The 19032-nt window shown below is 45.7% G+C and overlaps 1 protein-coding gene across 1 annotated transcript in view; it reads left to right on the plus strand.

Annotated features, from left to right (window-relative positions):
* Window positions 1-17836, plus strand: part of LOC126986795 (nephrin-like) — a 57253-nt gene extending 39417 nt beyond the window's left edge. The window contains exons 7-14 of the mRNA XM_050843166.1: window positions 95-236; window positions 1920-2050; window positions 7133-7292; window positions 8449-8742; window positions 12711-12889; window positions 14977-15103; window positions 16551-16891; window positions 17443-17836. Of these exons, the coding sequence (XP_050699123.1) occupies window positions 95-236; window positions 1920-2050; window positions 7133-7292; window positions 8449-8742; window positions 12711-12889; window positions 14977-15103; window positions 16551-16891; window positions 17443-17799 (1731 nt within the window). The 3' untranslated portion in view covers window positions 17800-17836. The remainder of the gene's footprint in view (window positions 1-94; window positions 237-1919; window positions 2051-7132; window positions 7293-8448; window positions 8743-12710; window positions 12890-14976; window positions 15104-16550; window positions 16892-17442) is intronic.
* The last annotated feature ends 1196 nt before the right edge of the window (window positions 17837-19032 follow it).

The raw sequence follows: 19032 nt of genomic DNA on the forward strand, positions 1-19032 counted from the left end.
ACCTGTGAGTCAGAAACTGGAAATTACGATGTGCTGAGTGTCTGAGTACGATAATTTGATCACCCCTCACTCTACCCTCCCTCCCTCCCCACAGAGCTCCGAGGAGGGCAACAGCACCACCAGCCGCGCCTCCGTCACGCCCTCCGCCCGCGACGATGGCTCTTTCCTCCGCTGCCTGGCCGAGACGCACGCCGCACCCGCCAAACTGGAAGACATCTGGCCCCTCGACGTGCAATGTAAGTCACGGGTTGGGCCTCGGGGCGTCTTAGGTTACTGGACGGTATTATAAGATTCTCGCTTCGCACATCAGCTATTTCTAAAGGTCAAAGAGGGGGTCAGTTGGGTTCTAATGAGTGTATTTTGGGGGTTCACGGTACAGAAGAAGGGTCACACCACCAGGGTTATAAAAGTACTCCTGGAAATGCCCCAAACTCCTACGAAAGCCTTGTCAAATATGTAAGGTCAATGAGGGGATCAGGTGGGTTCTAATGAGTGTTTTGGGGGTTCACGGTACAGAAGAAGGGTCAAAGTACCACCAGGGTTATAAAAGTACTCCTGGAAATGCCCCAAACTCCAACGAAAGCCTTGTCAAATATGTAAGGTCAAAGAGGGGGTCAGTTGGGTTCTAATGAGTGTATTTTGGGGGTTCACGGTACAGAAGAAGGGTCAAACTACCACCAGGGTTATAAAAGTACTCCTGGAAATGCCCCAAACTCCTACGAAAGCCTTGTTAAATATGTAAGGTCAATGAGGGGATCAGGTGGGTTCTAATGAGTGTTTTGGGGGGGTTCATAGTACAGAAGAAGGGTCAAACTACCACCAGGATCATAAAACTACTCCTGGATATGCCCCAAACCCGTACAAAGAGGGGATCAGTTGGATTCTAATGAGTGTTTTTTGGGGGTTCATGGTACAGTTGAAGGGTCAAACTACCACCGGGGTTATAAAAGTACTCCTGGAAATGCCCCAAACCCCTACGAAAGCCTTGTCAAATATGTGTATACTTGGGCGACGAAATGTTTTAAAATACGACCCGCTGTACCCGCCGCGATGTGCTCTGTAAGTCGCCGTGTTTGCCTCGCCGCGCTTCAATTCCAATAGTCCTTCTGCTTCCTTCGTGGCTTATGTAGTAGGTCACTTTTTTCACCTCGGCTCATTGCACTTCAGTCATCGTCATCACCGTCATTTTCATCCTCCTCCTCCTCCTCCTTCACCCTCCTTGCTCTTCATTCATCGTCATCACCGTCATTTTCATCCTCCTCCTCCTCCTCCTTCACCCTCCTTGCTCTTCATTCATCGTCATCACCGTCATTTTCATCCTCCTCCTCCTCCACTCTCCTTGCACTTCAGTCATCGTCATCACCGTCATTTTCATCCTCATGCTCCTCCTCCTCCTCCACTCTCCTTGCTCTTCAGTCATCGTCATCACCATCATTTTCATCCTCATCTCCTCCTCCTCCTCCACTCTCCTTGCACTTCAGTCATCGTCATCACCGTCATTTTCATCCTCATACTCCTCCTCCTCCTCCACTCTCCTTGCACTTCAGTCATCGTCATCACCGTCATTTTCATCCTCCTCCTCCTCCTCCTCCTCCTCCACTCTCCTTGATGAAGTTAATGCAAATAAGCCAATAAGCAGCGTCTGTATGGGTCTTCTTGCCCCAGTTTTGTTTTTTGCCCCTGAGCCTCCTCCCGTAATGCAAAAATAAATAAATAAATGAATAACTCATCTAGGAATTACATTGGTCGTCACTGCTTAAAGGTAAAGTTCCGTGCATACGCTATAGCTGCGCGTGACCTCGGTGCTCATCTCTGTCGCATTGGCCCTTGAGCCTGTGCTGGGTAAGAATTGACCGTTCACGCTACCTGTCACCTACTCCTCCGTGTTGCCGTGTTTACCTCTCCTCCTCCCCCTACAGACGTGCCCGAGGCGGCGTGCAGCTTCGGGGCGTCGCTGAACGTCGGCAACATCAAGGAGGGCGACGACGTTTACTTCGAGTGTAACATCGCTGCCAACCCAAGAGTCTCGAGGGTGTCCTGGCGCCATCATGTGAGTCCTGCCTGCCTGTGTGTGGGGGGGGGGCGGGGGAGTTGGGGGGGGGTGGATGTGGGTGTGAGTGTGTTGGGTTGGGTTGGTGGGTTGGTGGGTTGGTAGGTGGGGGTGGGGATGTGGGAGCGGGTGGGGGTGGGGGAGGTGGATGGGGGGCTAACCTGGATGTGGTTTACCTGTGTGGGATAGCTAGATAGATAGATAGATGGATAAATAGATAAATAGATAGATAGATAGATAGATAGATAGGTACATAGATAGATAGATAGATAGATAGATAAATAGAAAGCTACATAGATAGATACACAGATAGATAGATAGATAGAGAAAAAAGAGAGGGAGAGAAGGAGAGGGAGATAGAAAGAGAGTGGGCGGGAGGGGAGATTTTTAGCACCTTGGACATTGATAAAGAAAAAAGAGAAGAAAAAAAAGAAAAGAAAAGCAACCAAAAAGAGGAGCAGGGAAAAGTGTAGATCAATATTAGAAGGCTCAAACAATTACACCTCTTCACCTTTACGGGCGCGCGCTGGAGAAAGTAAAAGTAAACCAGGTGGGAGGGAGGCAGGTGTGGGGGATAGGTGTGCAGGGGTGGGGGGGGGTGGGGGGGGGGGGGCGTATACTAAATAAAATAGTTTCCCATTTTATGTCCAAGGCTCGATTTTTCCCTCCGGCGACACACGGGAAGGATTTTAAAGTTTGAGAGCATGGGATGAAGAAAATGGGAGAGAGAGAGAGAGAGAGAGAGAGAGAGAGAGAGAGAGAGAGAGAGACTGATAAAGAAACACACACACACACACACACACACACACACACACACACACACACACACACACACACACACACACACACACACACACGAACGCCATAATCCACAAAAACGTTCAGCTGGACCGGAATTACACACTCAGGAAGACCAACAGGAAGAGGAGGAGGACGAGGAGGACGAGGAGGACGAGGACGAGATTGGTCATATAAGGTCAGAGGAATCCTTGAGATGACTCCCTCGACGCCTACAGCTTCGTGGAGACCAAAGGAGAAGACGTGACTCTCCTCCTCCTCCTCTTCCTCCTCCTCCTCCTCCTCCTCCTCCTCCTCCTCCTTCTCCTCCGATTCAGTACGACACGCCAATCTCGACGTTTCTTGACTCGTGGCGATGCATTTAAAGTTTCAGGAGATGTTCCCTCAGTCCTCCCTTCCTCCTCCTCCTCATCCTCCTCTCTTCCTTCCTTGCTTCCTTATCTACTTCCTTAACTAAATATTTGCTCTCCTGTTTCCTTTCCTTCTCCCTTCTTTTCTTTCATCCTTCCCTTCTTTTCATCCTTCCTGCGATATTTGCTTCTTTATTAACTTTCTTGTCTCAGTATATGATGATCTCTCGCTTCATTCCCTCCTCCTCTCCTTCCTTGATTCCTTCTTTCCTTTTTTCCCTTCTTGGTTGACATTCCTCTTCCCTCACGTACCACCACAACCACAACCACCACCACGACCACGACCACCCACCTGCGTTCCTCTCAGCCAAGTTTTTTTTTGTCTCCTCCTCCTCCTCCTCCTCCTCTTCCTTCTTTCTTCCTTCTTTCCTCCTCCCCCCTTACTCCTCTTCCTCTTCCTCACCTACCCATCACAACCACCATCATCACCATCACCAATAACAACACTACAGACTCCTTACTCATTTATATTTTCATTTTCATTTCCATTTTCATTTCCTTTTTTTCTCTTAACACGACTAGTCTTTTTTTCATTTTCTCTCTAAGTCTTCTTCCTTCGTTCCACCCTTCCTCACCTTCATCCTCCTCCTCCTCCTCCTCCTTCCTTTCGTTCCACCTTACCTCTCCTTACCAGTGTACGATTGACCAAAATAAATAAGACCGTCACCACCTTCACTTAAATATCAACTAGAGTAAAAAACAACGTTTTGGAGTCTTCTGATTAATGTAAAATCACTTAGGTTTAAGGACAGACCACCAAGTCTGGACCATGGGGTCTGTGTGGTCTGATTTTCTATGTAAATCTATGTAAATCTCATCTTCACCTGTCCACCTCCACCACACCTGTGAACTCGTTACTAATTACTTTTTTCCCTTTATCTTTTTTTCACACTCTCCTCATCTTCCTCTCACCTGCATCTTCATCTTCTAATCCCCCCTTTTCTTTCCATCTTTCCTTGCCTACCTCTCATCCTCCCTTTCGTTATGTCATCTTACCTGTATTTACCTTTCCTTATCTTACCTGCCCATAAGCACTAACACTCATTAAACTGCTTATTAATTTTCTTCACATTATTCAACTTTTAACTTTTTTTCTTATCTTCCTGTCACATGCGTTCATCTCAGTATTTTATTTCATCTCCTCCTCCTCCTCCTCCTCCTCCTCCTCTTCTTCTTCTTCTCCTTTCTTCTCCACAATCCACATATTTGCATTCATCAACTCATCTTTTTTAGTTTCATTCTTTCTTCTTTTCTTCTTCAAACTCACCCCTCCTTTTTCTCCCTACGTCTACCTCCTTATTATCTCCTACCTCACCTGTCCACCACCACTTCCACCACCTCCTCCCCGTCGCGTGTTTGCGGTCCAGGTCTGCCCCGCGGCCCTTCGTTCCCCCGGTGTGCCATCCATCAGGGCCGCGACGTCTCATTCGCCGCCGCTCAATATTCTTATCAGCTCCACGGCACGGTAAATGTCCCGCGCCGCCTCGAGTTATGATTCAATTACCTGCCTTCATGTCACCTGTTACCCCCCCCCCCTCACCTCCTTCATCCCTAACCCCCTTCCTCACCGACCCCTCCCTCTCTTCCTTCCTCTCCTCGTCAACTATCCCTCCTCTCTCCCTCTCCTTCGACCCCCTCCCTCTCCCCTCTTCTCTCCCCTCTCTCTCTCTTCCCTTCCCTCTCCCTCTCTTCCTCCCTGCCTATCTAGCTGCCTCCCCTTCCTCTCCCCTCCCACCTCCTTCCCCTCTTCCCTTACCCCCTCTCCCCCTCCCTCTCTCTCCTCTCTTCCCCTTCCTCTTCCCGTCAACTACTCCCCCCTCTTTCCCCTCTTCTCACCTCTCCTCTTCTCGCTTGCTCTTCCCCTTTCTTTTTCTGTCAACTATTCCCCCACTCCTCTCTCCCCCTCACCCCCTCCTCCTCTCTCTCTCTCTCTCTCCCTGACTTTCTTTCTCCCTGTCTACCTTCTGTTACTTTCATTCTTTTTCTCCTTTCCTTCTTCTTCCTCCCTTCTTTCCTTCCTCCCCACCATCCTTCCTTCATTCACTCAATCCTTCCTTCCTTCTTTCTTTCCATCCCTCCCTTCCTTCCTTCCTTCCTTCCTTCCCTCCATCCTTCCTTTCAGATCGCATAGTCACCTTTCCTGACGGTGGACTCATGAAAAATAGGCGAATGAAATGCAAACTTCGTCATGCTTGAGATCGCTGGAGACTCCTTGACTTTGAGAACCCCGGACCAAAGGAAGGAGGAAGGAGGGAAGGAGAGAGGGAGGGAGGAGGCAGCGGAGGCATACTAATCGAGACCAGGGGAGCATCGAAGTGAGATTACGTGCCATTCTTTATGCTTCTTTGACTTGGAGTAGATCGGTTAAGAAATGAAGAGAAAGAATGGGAAGAGAAGAGAAGAAAAAGAGTGGGATTGCACGGACGTAAGAAATGAGATGGCTTTTGATTTTTCGCACCCTGTTTCTTTATGATCTTGAGTCCGATGAAGAGAAGAAGAAAAGAATGGTGAAGGAAGTGAAAAGATGTGAAACGATATCGGCTGTGACTTGATTCTTTCTCTGTGGCGACGTCGAAAGAAACGGAGGAAAGAAAGAAAGGTTAGAGAGGAAGAGAGAGAAGGGAGATAACAAAGGGAAGGAAGGTCTTGATGAGGGGAATGACACTGCTGAAGGAAAGAACGGAAAAAAAAATAACCTTTCAAAACGGAGATCCGGGATGATTTTTTAGGGACTTCGAGTACATGGACACCTTTTGCGAAATCGAAGTCTCTATAAGTATGGTAGTAGTAGTAGTAGTAGTAGTAGTAGTAGTGGTAGTAGAAGTGATAACAAAGAGGAGAAGGAAATGGGGAAAGGAAAGAGAAACAGAAAGATAGAGGAAGAAGGGAGAGGAGTAAAGAACTTAGTGGAAAGAAGAAAAATGGATCAGGTGGAAAAAAAAAAAGTTGTGTATGTAGATGATAGGTGTGGATTGTGGAAGGAATGATAACGATCGTGAAAGAGGTCATAGAGGGGGAGACTGAGTTGGTAATAGTAGTAGTAGTAGTAGTAGTAGGAGGAGGAGGAGGAGTGATAACGTTTGATGGGAGAGGTAATAATAGTAGTGGTGGTGGTGGTTGTGGTGGTGGTGGTGGTGGTGGTGGAGGTGCATGTTGGAATTAGTCAAGTTAATTAAGAGAAATGTTTGAGGTGGTTGTGGTGGCGAGAGACAGACAGACTAGAGAGAGCGTGTACCTGGTAGTAGTAGTAGTAGCAGTAGTAGTAGTAGTAGTAGTAGTAGTAGTAGTGGTAGAGGCTGTGGTAGTGGATGTGGCAGGCGTGTGGCGAGAACCTTGTTGATTTGGGGACGTGACTGGAATACATAGCGAGAGAGAGAGAGAGAGAGAGAGTTTATTTTTATAGGAGCGGTTCTTGTGGGCTTTTTTTGTTGTTGTTTTATGTTGTTTTTGTTTTTTGTTTTGCTTCTCCTACTATAAAAAAAATCCTTCCCCTTTCCCCCACTTATCTCCTCTATCTTCCTCCCCTTCTCTCCATCATCCTTCTCTTTAATTCTCCCAACTTTCCACATTTGCCTTCTTCCTCTTTTTTCTCCATCATTATCTACCGTATCCTCCATATTTTCTAGCATCCTACCCCTTCTTCTCTCTTTCCTCCCCTGCCTCCCTCCCTCATTCATTACACCATTCATTCCTATCCTTCCCTTCTTCTTCATTTATCTTCATTCTCCCTTCTCCCAGCTTCCCTCCTCTACTCTCATCCTCTAACTTCATCCTCCCCCTTCTTCCTCCTTTATCTTCATCCTCCCTTCTCCCAGCTTCCCTCCTCCACTCTCATCCTCTAACTTCATCCTCCCTTTTCTCCCTCCCGCCGCAGAACACGCCCCTGGTGCATAACGTTACGGCTGGCATCATCATCAGCAACCAGTCTCTCGTGTTGCAGCGCGTGGTGCGTCGCCAGGCGGGGCTGTACTCCTGCCTCGCCCGGAACGCCATCGGGGAGACCGCCTCCAACCACCTCAGGCTGGACGTGAAGTGTGAGTGTGACGGGGAGGGAGAGGATGGAGGAGGGTCAGCAGAAAGGTGGAAGGAGGAGGGAACGGAGGGTGAGAGGTGGAGGGAAAGCAGAAGAGTGGAAGGAGGAGGGAATGGAAGGTGAGAAGGTGGAGAAAAAGGAGGAGAAAAAGCAGGAGGTGGAGGAGGAATAACAGAGGATTGAGAAGAAAGGAAGATGAGGAAGGGGAGAAGAAACAGCAATTGGTAGCGTAAAAAGAAGAAAAATTAATAACAGATGAATTAACAGAATAAAACGAAGGCAAAGGAGAAGAAGAAGAACAGGAACAGTAGAAGGAATAAGGAACAAACAAAATCACCTAACATCTTTCCCTTCTCCTTCTGCGCTCCCTTACTTAACCCCTTGAATGCGGATTTCCTACAGTTAGACCTCACCAAGCTACTGGAATGGAGCAAAAAGTGGCTGTTACAATTCAATGAAGAAAAATGTAAAGTCCTGCACCATGGGAGGGGATATCCAGCACACCAATACCACATGGGAAACACTCCACTATCCACCACAGAGGCAGAGAAAGACCTGGGAGTGTATGTTACCAGGCTACCAGTGAAGGGATATCCAGCACACCAATACCACATGGGAAACACTCCACTATCCACCACAGAGGCAGAGAAAGACCTGGGACTGTATGTTACCGGGCTACTAGTGAAGGGATATCCAGCACACCAATGCCACATGGGAAACACTCCACTATCCACCACAGAGGCAGTGAAAGACCTGGGAGTATAATGTAACCAGGCTACCAGGGAAGGCCAAATCCGTGCCAATCGCAGCGGACGGGTTAATAGGCAATTTTTCCAGTATCATATCTAATTTTATTCAATTTTTAGTTTTTGGTCCCATATATGATTTTATTTATTCTACATCTGACTGTGATAGGCCTCGCCCTGTTAAATCTTTTTCTTGTTTTTATTTTGACTCAGCACTGTTGCTTTATGGTCTTATACTTATTAGGTCTGTGCCTAAATTTAGTTTTTAACACGTCTGGCTAAACTTCATTGGCCATATTGTACTAGACTTTTGTTATAACTCTAATTGATTATAAAATACATGTCAAGAATAACCAAAGTAATAATGTAAATAAATTCTATTCTATTCTATTCTATTCTATTCCTGCACAGACGCGCCCGTGTGCTCGCCCGGCCAGGTCACCACGTACGCCGTCGGTCGCTACGAGGACGCCGAGGTGACGTGCGCGGTGGACGCCAACCCCGCGCAGACCTCCTACCAGTGGACGTTCAACAACACGGCGGACACCATCGACGTTCCGCAGGGCCGCTTCTCGTCCTCGTCCACCCACAGCGTCATCACCTACACGCCCATGACCTCGCTGGACTACGGCACGCTGCTCTGCTGGGCGGCGAACGAGATCGGGAGTCAGCGAGTGCCCTGCGTCTTCCACATCGTGCCGGCGGGTAAGAAGGGAAGGTGGGGGGGGGGCAGCGTTGTCAAATTATCGTACTCATCGCTTTGCATTTTCGTAGTTTCTTACCGATAACTCCAGCAAAAAGAACGAAAACAATCAATATGTAACCGTTTTAACGATAACTTTAATTTTCTAGATATTTGTGTGGTTACGACAGTCTTGGAGCCTAAAAATTATAAATGTAATGCTCATAGTACGACAATTTAGCAACGCTGGGGGGGGGGGGGGGGGTCTTCTTGCATTTTCCTAAAGTCAGACTCAGCCATGAAGACCGTTTGGGTGGGGCCCGTGTCCTGAGGCAATGGGTTCAGCTCCACAGTCCAACACAGCGTTATGGTAAGCACCCTAACCAAACTCTATTCTCCACAATAATCCGGTTTTTTTTACTCAACACCAGACATTAATAGAGAGATTTCCGGTGTGGTTTCCTAAAATTTCCTCTTCATTTTGATATCAACGCCAAACACTGAGCTACAAGGCATATTCTTTCCAACACAGCGTAATGGTAAGCACCCTAACCAAACTATATTCTCCACAATAATCCGGTTTTTTACTCAACACCAGACATTAATAGAGAGATTCCCGGTGTGGTTTCCTAAAATTTCCTCTTCCTTTTGATATCAACGCCAAACACTGAGCTACAAGGAATATTCGTTCTAACACAGCGTAATGGTAAGCCCCCTAACCAAACTCTATTCTCCACAATAATCCGGTTTTTTACTCAACACCAGACATTAATAGAGAGATTCCCGGTGTGGTTTTCTAAAATTTCCTCTTCCTTATTATATCAACGCCAAACACACACCTACAAGGAATTTTCGTCGTATTTTGTGCTTGGTTGGGGACCTTACAAGCGTGTAGTATAAGACTGTAAAACTGGCCCATCCTCACTACCAGGGTCAAAGGAGTGGCCATGCTCACTACAAGGTCAAGGGCCAATGCGTCGGAGATAAGCACCGAAGCCACGCGCAGCTACAGCGGACGCACCCAACTGTACCGTAGCTGTTCACCTTTATAGCGATTTAATTTTACCTCCGCTCCCATTCTCTTTAGTTCGTGGCCGCCGGAAACACCGCGAGTTATTTTACGCGGCTCTTTCAAGGGATTACTCGCGGCTTGGTCCTCAGCCTTGGCAACGGTGCGCGCGGGGAAAGATTCTCTCTTTAAATAATATAATGGCTTTAGTGTTCTTGTGTTGCCTTTTGTTGTGTCAGAGAGAGAGAGAGAGAGAGAGAGTTGGTCGGTCTAGACGTCTACGGAAGTTTTAAAAGTTTAATCATGTTCTTCCCGGTTAAACTTTTTCGTCACCTCCGCGTCAGATTTTTTTTTCTTTCTCTCTCTCTCTCTCTCTCTCTCTCTCTCTCTCTCTCTCTCTCTCTCTCTCTCTCTCTCTCTCTCTCTCTCTCTCTCTCTCTCTCTCTCTCTCTCTCTCTCTCTCTCTCTCTCCCCCCCCCCCCACCCCGTCCCTTCCTCTTTCCCTTCTCCCGTCCCTTCCCCCTTCCCTTCCCCTTTCCTTTTCGTCTTCGTTTAACCATCAAAGTCTGGACCACTCACGGGCCAACATTGCGTCATCACTCAATGGTCCCCCCAAAAAATATTACTTTGGTGACTTAATTTAGAAAGTACTATAAGAAAAAACGTTTCAGTGTAGTGGTATTAGTAGTAGCAAATAGTAAATGTAGCCGAGAGAGAGAATTAGGTCAGGTTAGCGAGGTGTCTTGATAACATATTGGTGACAAGAAGTACACATAGCAAGAAGGAGAAGAAGGGAGAGACGGAAGGAAGGTGAGGAGGGGGAAGGATGTTGTCAAGTGAAGGAAGAAAAAGGGAGAGACGGAAGGAAGGTGAGGAGGGGGAAGGATGTTGTCAAGTGAAGGAAGGAAGAAAAAGGGAGAGACGGAAGGAAGGTGAGGAGGGGGAAGGATGTTGCCAAGTGAAGGAAGGAAGAAAAAGGGAGAGACGGAAGGAAGGTGAAGGAGGGGGAAGGATGAACCCAGAGCACCAACCTCCCGACATCATCCAAGCCCCGAAAACACTGGTAGTCCGGTGCGGCATATCGAAATCACTGCGTCCCGGCGTCATAAGTATCGGCGCGGCAGCACATCGGAAAGGGATTACCGGCGCGCGTTCAGTGAGTCAGGCGCGGCTCCGGGCGGCAAGGAGACCAGGGCGGGAGGGGAAAAAACTCAAAAAAGTCCTTCATTCATGTTTTGCTTTGTTTATTGTTTATTGTTTTGTTAGTTTTTTGTTTTTTTGTTTTTTGTTGTGTGTGGAGGAGGTCGCTTTTGTGTTTTGTTTTGTTTTTTGTTTTGTTTATTTTCTAGCTGGTTCAAGTTTTGTTTTGTTTTTTTGTTTTCTTTTCTTTCTAGCTGGTGTTGATGCTCTCTGAAAAGTTAATGTGGACTTCTCCTCTTCCTCCTCCTCCTCCTCCTCCTCCTCCTCCTCCTCCTCCTCCTCCTGCTCCATTTTCTCTCTCGTGTCTTGTTTCTTTTCTGCAAACATGTGTAATCCTTTCGTGTCTTTTCTCTTCTTATTTTTTTTTTCTTCGTCGTTATTCTATTTGCTTTCCTTGCCCTTCCTCATTTTTCTTTCATTTTCCTTTTACTTTCTTATTTATTTTTCTTTCATCTTCCTCGTCCTCCTCCTCCTCCTCCTCCTCCTTCTTATTTTATTCAAGCAAATCTTATCTCTGCCTTTCTTCTTTTTTCCTCATTATTGTTCATGATTTATTTTTCTCCTCCTCCTCCTCCTCCTCCTCCTCCTCCTCCTCCTCCTCCTCCTCCCCCCCCCCAAGGTCTCCACGAGGTGTTATATGCTTTCTTCTTCTTTGTTTTCCTTCCCGATATTTACGTTGAGCTAAATCTCGACAAAGCACACTCTCTCTCTCTCTCTCTCTCTCTCTCTCTCTCTCTCTCTCTCTCTCTCTCTCTCTCTCTCTCTCTCTCTCTCTCTCTCTCTCTCTCTCTCTCTCTCTCTCTCTCTCTCTCTCTCTCTCTATCTATCTATCTATCTCTATCTATCTATCTATCTATCTATCTTCTTTCCTAGTCCACTCTCCAATATCACATTAGTCCTTCTCCCCTTCCTTCTCCCTATTATCTTCTTCCTTTTTCTTTCTTTTCTTCTCCAGCCCTTGTTATCTTTTTCCTTTCTCTATTTTTTTCTTCCATTTCCTTTCTTATTTATTTGTTTTATTCTTGTATATCTGTATCTTCTTCCCCTTCCACTTTCCATCATCTCTTCATTACTTCTCCCCTTCCTTCTCCCTATTATCTTCCTCCTTTTTCTTTCTTTTCTACTCCAATCCTTTGTTCTCTTCCTCCTTTCTCTATTATTTTCTTCCATTTTCTTTCTTATTTTCCTAAAGCATCGGTTACCCCATTTAGCAGCAAGGAGACCAAACATCTCTTCTCCCTCTTTGCACTAACATTAACACATTAACACCTGTCTCTTGCCCCCTAACTGGCTTTGAATAAACTCTTAACACCTGTATCATTCACCAGGTAAAGCTGAGCGGCCAGGTAACCACCCCTTTATATAGACACTCCTATTAACGCACCGGCTAATAACGCACCTCTCTATAAACTCACCTTTCTATAAACACCAATTAACACACCTTTCTGTAAACACTTTAACACACCTTTCTATAAACACTAATTAACACACCTTTCTATAAACACTAATTAACACACCTTTCTGTAAACACACTGATTAACACACCTTTCTATAAACACTAACACACCTTTCCATAAACACTAATTAACACATCTTTCTATAAACACTAATTAACACATCTTTCTATAAACACTAACACACCTTTCCATAAACACTAACACACCTTTCCATAAACTCCAATTAACACACCTTTCTATAAGCACCAATTAACACACCTTTCTGTAAACACACTAATCAACACACCTTTCTACAGACACCTTTAGTACCTCCCTCCTTCCTCAGGTAAGCCGGAGCCGCCAGGTAACTGCACTGTGGACCAGGGCACACCTACCTCGGCCCGGGTCAAGTGTGTGGCAGGCGGCAGCGGCGGCCTTCCCCAGTGGTTCCTGCTCCGCGCCTCCCGCCAGGGCCGCCGGAGACAAGTCCTCAACCTCACCGCGGAGGACTCGCCTGAATTCGCCGTGAGTTGTGTGCGGAGGAAGCGAGGCGATGCTTGGTGTTTTTACTTGTTTGTAGGGATGAAGGGAATGTTCGCCAATTTGTACGCGCGGTTTTTGTTTTTGTTTTTCTTTTGCCGAGGATACGAGGTGATGGTTGCTGTGTTTGTCTGCTTGTTGTCTCTCTCTTCTGTTAAGGCTGTGGAAAGGATGGTCGCCAATTTGTACGCACACCGTTGCAATTAGTTAACAGGTCAGAATTAGTAACAGCTACAGGCTCGTCGTTCTTGTGGGTTTGGCTTCTAATTAAACACACAACTCAGGTCAACGAGGGAAAAAGAAGGAAAGGAAAGAAAGAGTTAAAGAAGTAGTGGAGAGGAATAATGAGAGAATGAAAGGAAGCGGAAAATGTAAAGAGTAGAAGGAAGAAAGGAAAAATAAGGAAAAGGGAAGAGAAAGAGAAGGAAATGAGTGAAAAGGAAAAAAAAAAGAGAAAAGACACTGCCGGAGAAAAGAAGAAAATAAGAGGAAGAACAAAAACAGTGATGGAAGAGGAAAAGAGGAAGAAAACGAAGAAGAGATAGAAATGAAAGAGGAGAAAATAAGCAGCGATGAAAGCAAAAAAAAGGAAAATAGAAGGAAAGAAAAAGGAAAAGTTATACAGAAAAGGAAAAGGGAGGGAAGGAAAGGAATGGAGGAGAGGAAATAAACAGATAAAAGAAAGAAGCAAAAGAGGGAAGAGAGAAACAGGAAAAGAGAGAGAAAAAAAGAGAAAGAAAGGAATGGAAAATGAAGGAGGGATAGAAGAGAAAGGAAAACAAGAAGAAAACGAAGAGAAAAACACGAGAAAATAGACGAGGAAAAGAAAATAAGACAATGAGAGAGAGAGAGAGAGAGAGAGAGAGAGAGAGAGAGGCAGTGATGGAGGGGTGAAGGAATGTCTTGTCGATAATTGCCTCATCTCTCTCTTCTCTCTCTCTCTCTCTCTCTCTCTCTCTCTCTCTCTCTCTCTCTCTCTCTCTCTCTCTCTCTCTCTCTCACTCAAACACCAAAAATGAGGTAGAACATGAGAGAGAGAGAGAGAGAGAGAGAGAGAGAGAGAGTCCATTATTTCCTTGATTATTCCTCTCCCACATCTGATTATTGGAAATCCTGTTGGGCCAAACACACACACACACACACACACACACACACACACACACACACACACACACACACACACACACACACACCTCGGTAATCAGTTCATTCTTGGTTTGTTTTCTTCGTCTCGTGCACAGAAGAGGAGGAATTGAGATGGTCTGTGCAACTCTTTCCTTCCTTCCTCCTTATCATCTCGCCTCGTTATCTTCGGTTTTGTCAGCGTTATTGTTGTTGTTGTTTTTGGTGGTGGTGGTGTGGTAGGGGATGGTGATTGTATTTGCTGTTGTTGTTGTCCTTGTTTTTCTTGTTGTTCTTATTATTATTATTGTTTTCATTCTTCTTTTTCTTCTTCTTTCTCTTCTTATTCTTATTCTTGTTTTCATCTTTTTTTCCTTCGTCTTCTTCTTATTATTATTATTATTATTATTATTATTATTTTCTTCTTCTTCTTCTTCTTCTTATTATTATTATTATTATTATTATTATTATTATTATTATTATTATTATTATTATTATTATTATTATTATTATTCTTAATTTCTTCTTCTTCTTTTTCTTTTTCTTCGTCTTCTTCATTTTCTTCATCTTCATGTTGTTGTTGTTGTTGTTCTTCTTCTTCTTCTTCTTTTCCTTCTTCTTCTTCTTCTTCCTCTTCTTCTTCTCCTTTTTTTTCTTCTTCTTTTTCTTCTTATTATTTTCTTCTTCTTCTTTTTCTTCGTCTTCTTCATTATTTTCATCTTCATGTTGTTCTTCATCATCATCATCATCATTTTCATTATCATTATCATCCTCATCATCATCATTTTCACCGTCACCTTATTTGTCATCTTCCTTCTCTTCGTTTTTTACTTCTACTGAAAACTCCTCTTCAGCTTTACTCCCTCCTCACCTTACAACAAACACTAGTGCCACATCTCTGCCACACTTCGCCTCCTCTCCGCCATGCTTACGCCATCTCCGTGCCGCAGGTGACGGGGCTGTGGCCGGGCGGGACCTACCAGCTGGCGATCACCGCTGCCAACGACCGGGGTCACAGCGCCGCCGCCTACCTCACCCTCGCCAGCGGATCCAACACGTCTCTCTACCACCTGCACGGTCCGTAACTGACACTCAAGGCTCCGTAGATTTGCATTTCTGGTCCGTAGCTCATTTTTTAGTTCATAGGTTTGTGTTTATTTATCATCATCATTATCATCTTCGTCGGCATTATCATCTTTATTATCATTGGTATACGTGACCCATTTATTGGTGCATACAGATTTCTAATTCACTGTGTGTTGACTCACCTAAAAACTGCTTAAACAGAGAGTAAATCAGTTCATGCGTCATTCAGTCACTCACTCACTCACTCACTCATCCAGTATTTCAGTTAGTCGTTCATGCCAGCCACTCAGTCAGTCAGTCAGTCAGTCACTCACTCACTCACTCATCCAATAACTCAGTCAGTCAGTCACTCATTCACTCACTCACTCATCCAGTTATTCAGTTAATCATACAGTCCAGCAAATGAGTCAAACAATCAGTCATTCAGTCAAGCATTCAGTCAGTCAGTCAATCAATGAGTCAGTCAGTCATATAGACCCATTTTCAGTTCGGATCTTACACACCCACACTTGATAAGGCCTTTGTAGAAGTTAATGGCACTTCTACGGGTGGTTTTATGAGCCTGGTGATAGTTTGACTCGGCCTCTGCACCATAAACGTAAAGAAACACCCATAAGAACCCAATAAGTATTCTTTGTGACCTTTAGAAACAGTTGTTATGAGATCCGAAAGTGCCTGAGTGTACGGGACATAAATCCATATTCTTAAACGTATCGGGCTCCCATCACGACTATTTTCCAAGGCCACAGAGAAGATTAACCGTGATTATCCCATTCAAGATACAGTTGCTATCCATATACAGGGGCCTTGTCCGCCCTCGTATGGAGTATGCATCTCACGTGTGACGGGGCTCCACTCACACAGCTCTTCTGGACAGAGTGGAGCTCTTCGTCTCATCAGCTCTCCTCCTCCTACTGATAGTCTTCTACCTCTTAAATTCCGTCGGGATGTTGCCTCTCTTTCTATCTTCTATCGATATTTTCACGCTGACTGCTCTTCTGAACTTGCTAACTGCATGCCTCCCCCACTCCCACGGCCCCGCTGCACACGGCTTTCTACTCATGCTCATCCCTATACTGTCCAAACCCCTTATGCAAGAGTTAACCAGCATCTTCACTCTTTCATCCCTCACGCTGGTAATCTCTGGAACAATCTTCCTTCCCGAAATTGACCTCTCTTTCGGCCACCTCTTTTGATTATTTTTTTTAGGAGCAGCGAGTAGCGGGCTTTTTTATTATTGTTTCCTTTTTTGTGCCCTTGAGCTGTCTCCTTTGTTGTAAAAAATAAAAAATAAAAAATAAAAAATATAGCATCACAAAACAGTCCATGAAGATCCCAGCAACTTTTACCAGGCGAACTGAGGTGCCGAGACGTTTGGAAATACTAACTATAACCTCTTCGTCACTTCAAGTCTCTACTTCGATGTCACCCCTCCCAGACGGTCCCTTTGAGGCGGAGGTGCGGGACGCGGGCAAGACTCTGGGGGCCGAAGGAGGCGGGGGCAGCATAGGGGGAAGTCTCACACTGCTCCTCGACTCCTTGGCGCTCCCCTCCGTCCTGCTGGGTATCCTCGCGCTTGCCTCCGTCCTCCTGCTTCTCCTGATCCTTGCTCTCCTGATGGCTACGCTCCGTCGCCGCCGAACCCCGCAGCTCCTTCCACTGACGGAGACTTCGCGCCCTCAGTCAGCGGCCAGCAAGGAAACCGGCAACACCCTCACGCACACCCCTGATAGAGTTAGCACCTGTCTGGAGGAGGAGGAGGAGGAGGAGGAGATGCAGGTAATTTGAGTTGGTAGTGATTTGGGGGGAGTGTGTGTGCGTGTGTGTGTGTGTGTGTGTGAGAGAGAGAGAGAGAGAGAGAGAGAGAGAGAGAGAGAGAGAGAGAGAGAGAGAGAGAGAGAGAGAGAGAGCCCTTGCAAGAGAGGAAAGATTTTTTTTTTTTTTTTTTTTCTTCTCTTCTTTTATCTTTCTTTTTTTCTGTTGCTGTTGTTTTTGTTCTTTAGTTCGTGTTCTTCATTTTCTTCATCTCCGTCTTCTTTTTTTTCTTTTTTTCTGTTGTTGTTGTCTTTGTTCTTTCTTTAGTTCATCTTCTTCATCTTCGTCTGCGTTTTCTTCACCGTCTTCTTCCTTTTTTTTCTTTTGTTTTTCGTTTTGTTTTGTTTTTGTCTTTTTTATTCCTCTTCATCATCATATTTCTTTTCTTCTTCTTTACCTTCTTTACAAATCACCATAAATGTCAAGAGAAACCAAGAAGAGAGAGAGAGAGAGAGAGAGAGAGAGAGAGAGAGAACAAAAAAAAAGCCTAACCCCTAAAATTCTCTCTCCACAAGCCACCTTCCGACAACAGCGACTCCAGTGAACGCGACGAGACGGGCAGAACACGGCTACGGGTAGACACTTACATGGGCCGAGAAGTACCCAGGGCGGCGACTCTCCTGCCTCCTGAGCAGTACAAATACGACCCACACCTTCCCCTTCTCTTCGCCGGGGAGGACAGAGGCGCCAGGGGTAGTACGAGGCCCCCATCAGCGTCCCTTCACCACCAACTACCGCCGCCCCCACCGCCTGCGACCCGAACTGATGGCTTTCCTTGTCCCGCCGTCTCCTCCTCCTCCTCCTCCTCCTCTCGTCTCCCTCCAGTTAGTGTTGCCAAGATAGGCGTAAAGGTCTTGGGGTTTTGTTTTTAGTATTGCCAAGTTTAGAAGTATGTATAGATGTTGGTGGGGGGGCGGTTCTTTTTTTTTTTTCATTATTGCTGTTTTATCTTTTTTTTCTCGATTGGTTGATTGAATTTTACTTTGTGTGTGTGTGTGTGTGTGTGTGTGTGTGTGCATAATTCACCACGGCTATTTATTTCCTGATATCCTTTTTTTTCGACCTTGCTGAATGATATTAGGTTTCTTTACTCATCTGCTTCTTATTTTCCTTGTTTTTTCAGTATTTTTTCGTTTTTTCTGCTTGCTTGCTTGCTTGTGCCTGTTTGTCTGTTCGTATGTTCTGTGTTTTGGTTCGTTCTGTTTTTCTGTCTTTTTCCCCCTCGCATGTTCACGGAAAACCGCCGAGTATAGTTTGTTTTGTTTTCGGGGTTTTTTTTAACATTTTTGCAGCAGATGTATTCGTGCCTTTGTTTTTTCGTGTCAGCACAACACTCGAGCACAAAATAAATAAATACCCATCGGAAAAAAAAGTTCCCACCACGCGCAGCAGTCAGCAAATATCCACCGCGATCATTGTTTTTTTCTACCTCGTCAAAATGCCCCAAAAATATCTGTTAAAACATTTCCACTTTCAACAGTCGGTCTCGGTGCCAGGATATCACGTCCAGCGGCACCCTCTCCCCCTCACCACACACACGCAGGCAAACCATTCCTTATTCAAGCTAAATGCGCGAATAGGCTCCTCCCCTTTTGCGCAAACGGGTATGTCATTGGCCGATCCGCACGCTAGCCACGCCCACTGCCACTTCAGGATGCTGGGAAAGGTGAAATCCCATTGGTCACTGAAACTGGATGTGATTGGTGGATGCCTGGAAATGTAATGTTTATCAGTGGATGCGTGACTGACGTGGGTGTTGTTTATTATTAAAGTTTACTTCTTTTTGTTGTTACACTGTTCTCCTTTATAATGTAACAGTGCTGTCTTTGTGATTGTTGTTGTTGTTGCTTGTTTTCCTTGGTTTGTTTTATTTGCCGTATAAAAGAAAGATTATTTATTGATTATTTTTGTCCCCCGCGTCAGGGTGTGTCCCCCGCCGGCCGCCCCCCCGCGCAGGTGTGAGGACGCGACCCAGGTGACCACAGGTGACCCCAGACAGGCCGGGCCGAGTCACGCAGGTAAGCCAGTCACTGTGTACCACCTCCACCTCCACCTGATCCCACCACCTCCTCCTCCTCCTCCTCCTCTATTTTTTTTTTCTTCTT

This window comes from Eriocheir sinensis, chromosome 63 (assembly GCF_024679095.1).
Source record: "Eriocheir sinensis breed Jianghai 21 chromosome 63, ASM2467909v1, whole genome shotgun sequence".
Taxonomy (NCBI): Eukaryota; Metazoa; Arthropoda; class Malacostraca; order Decapoda; family Varunidae; genus Eriocheir; species Eriocheir sinensis.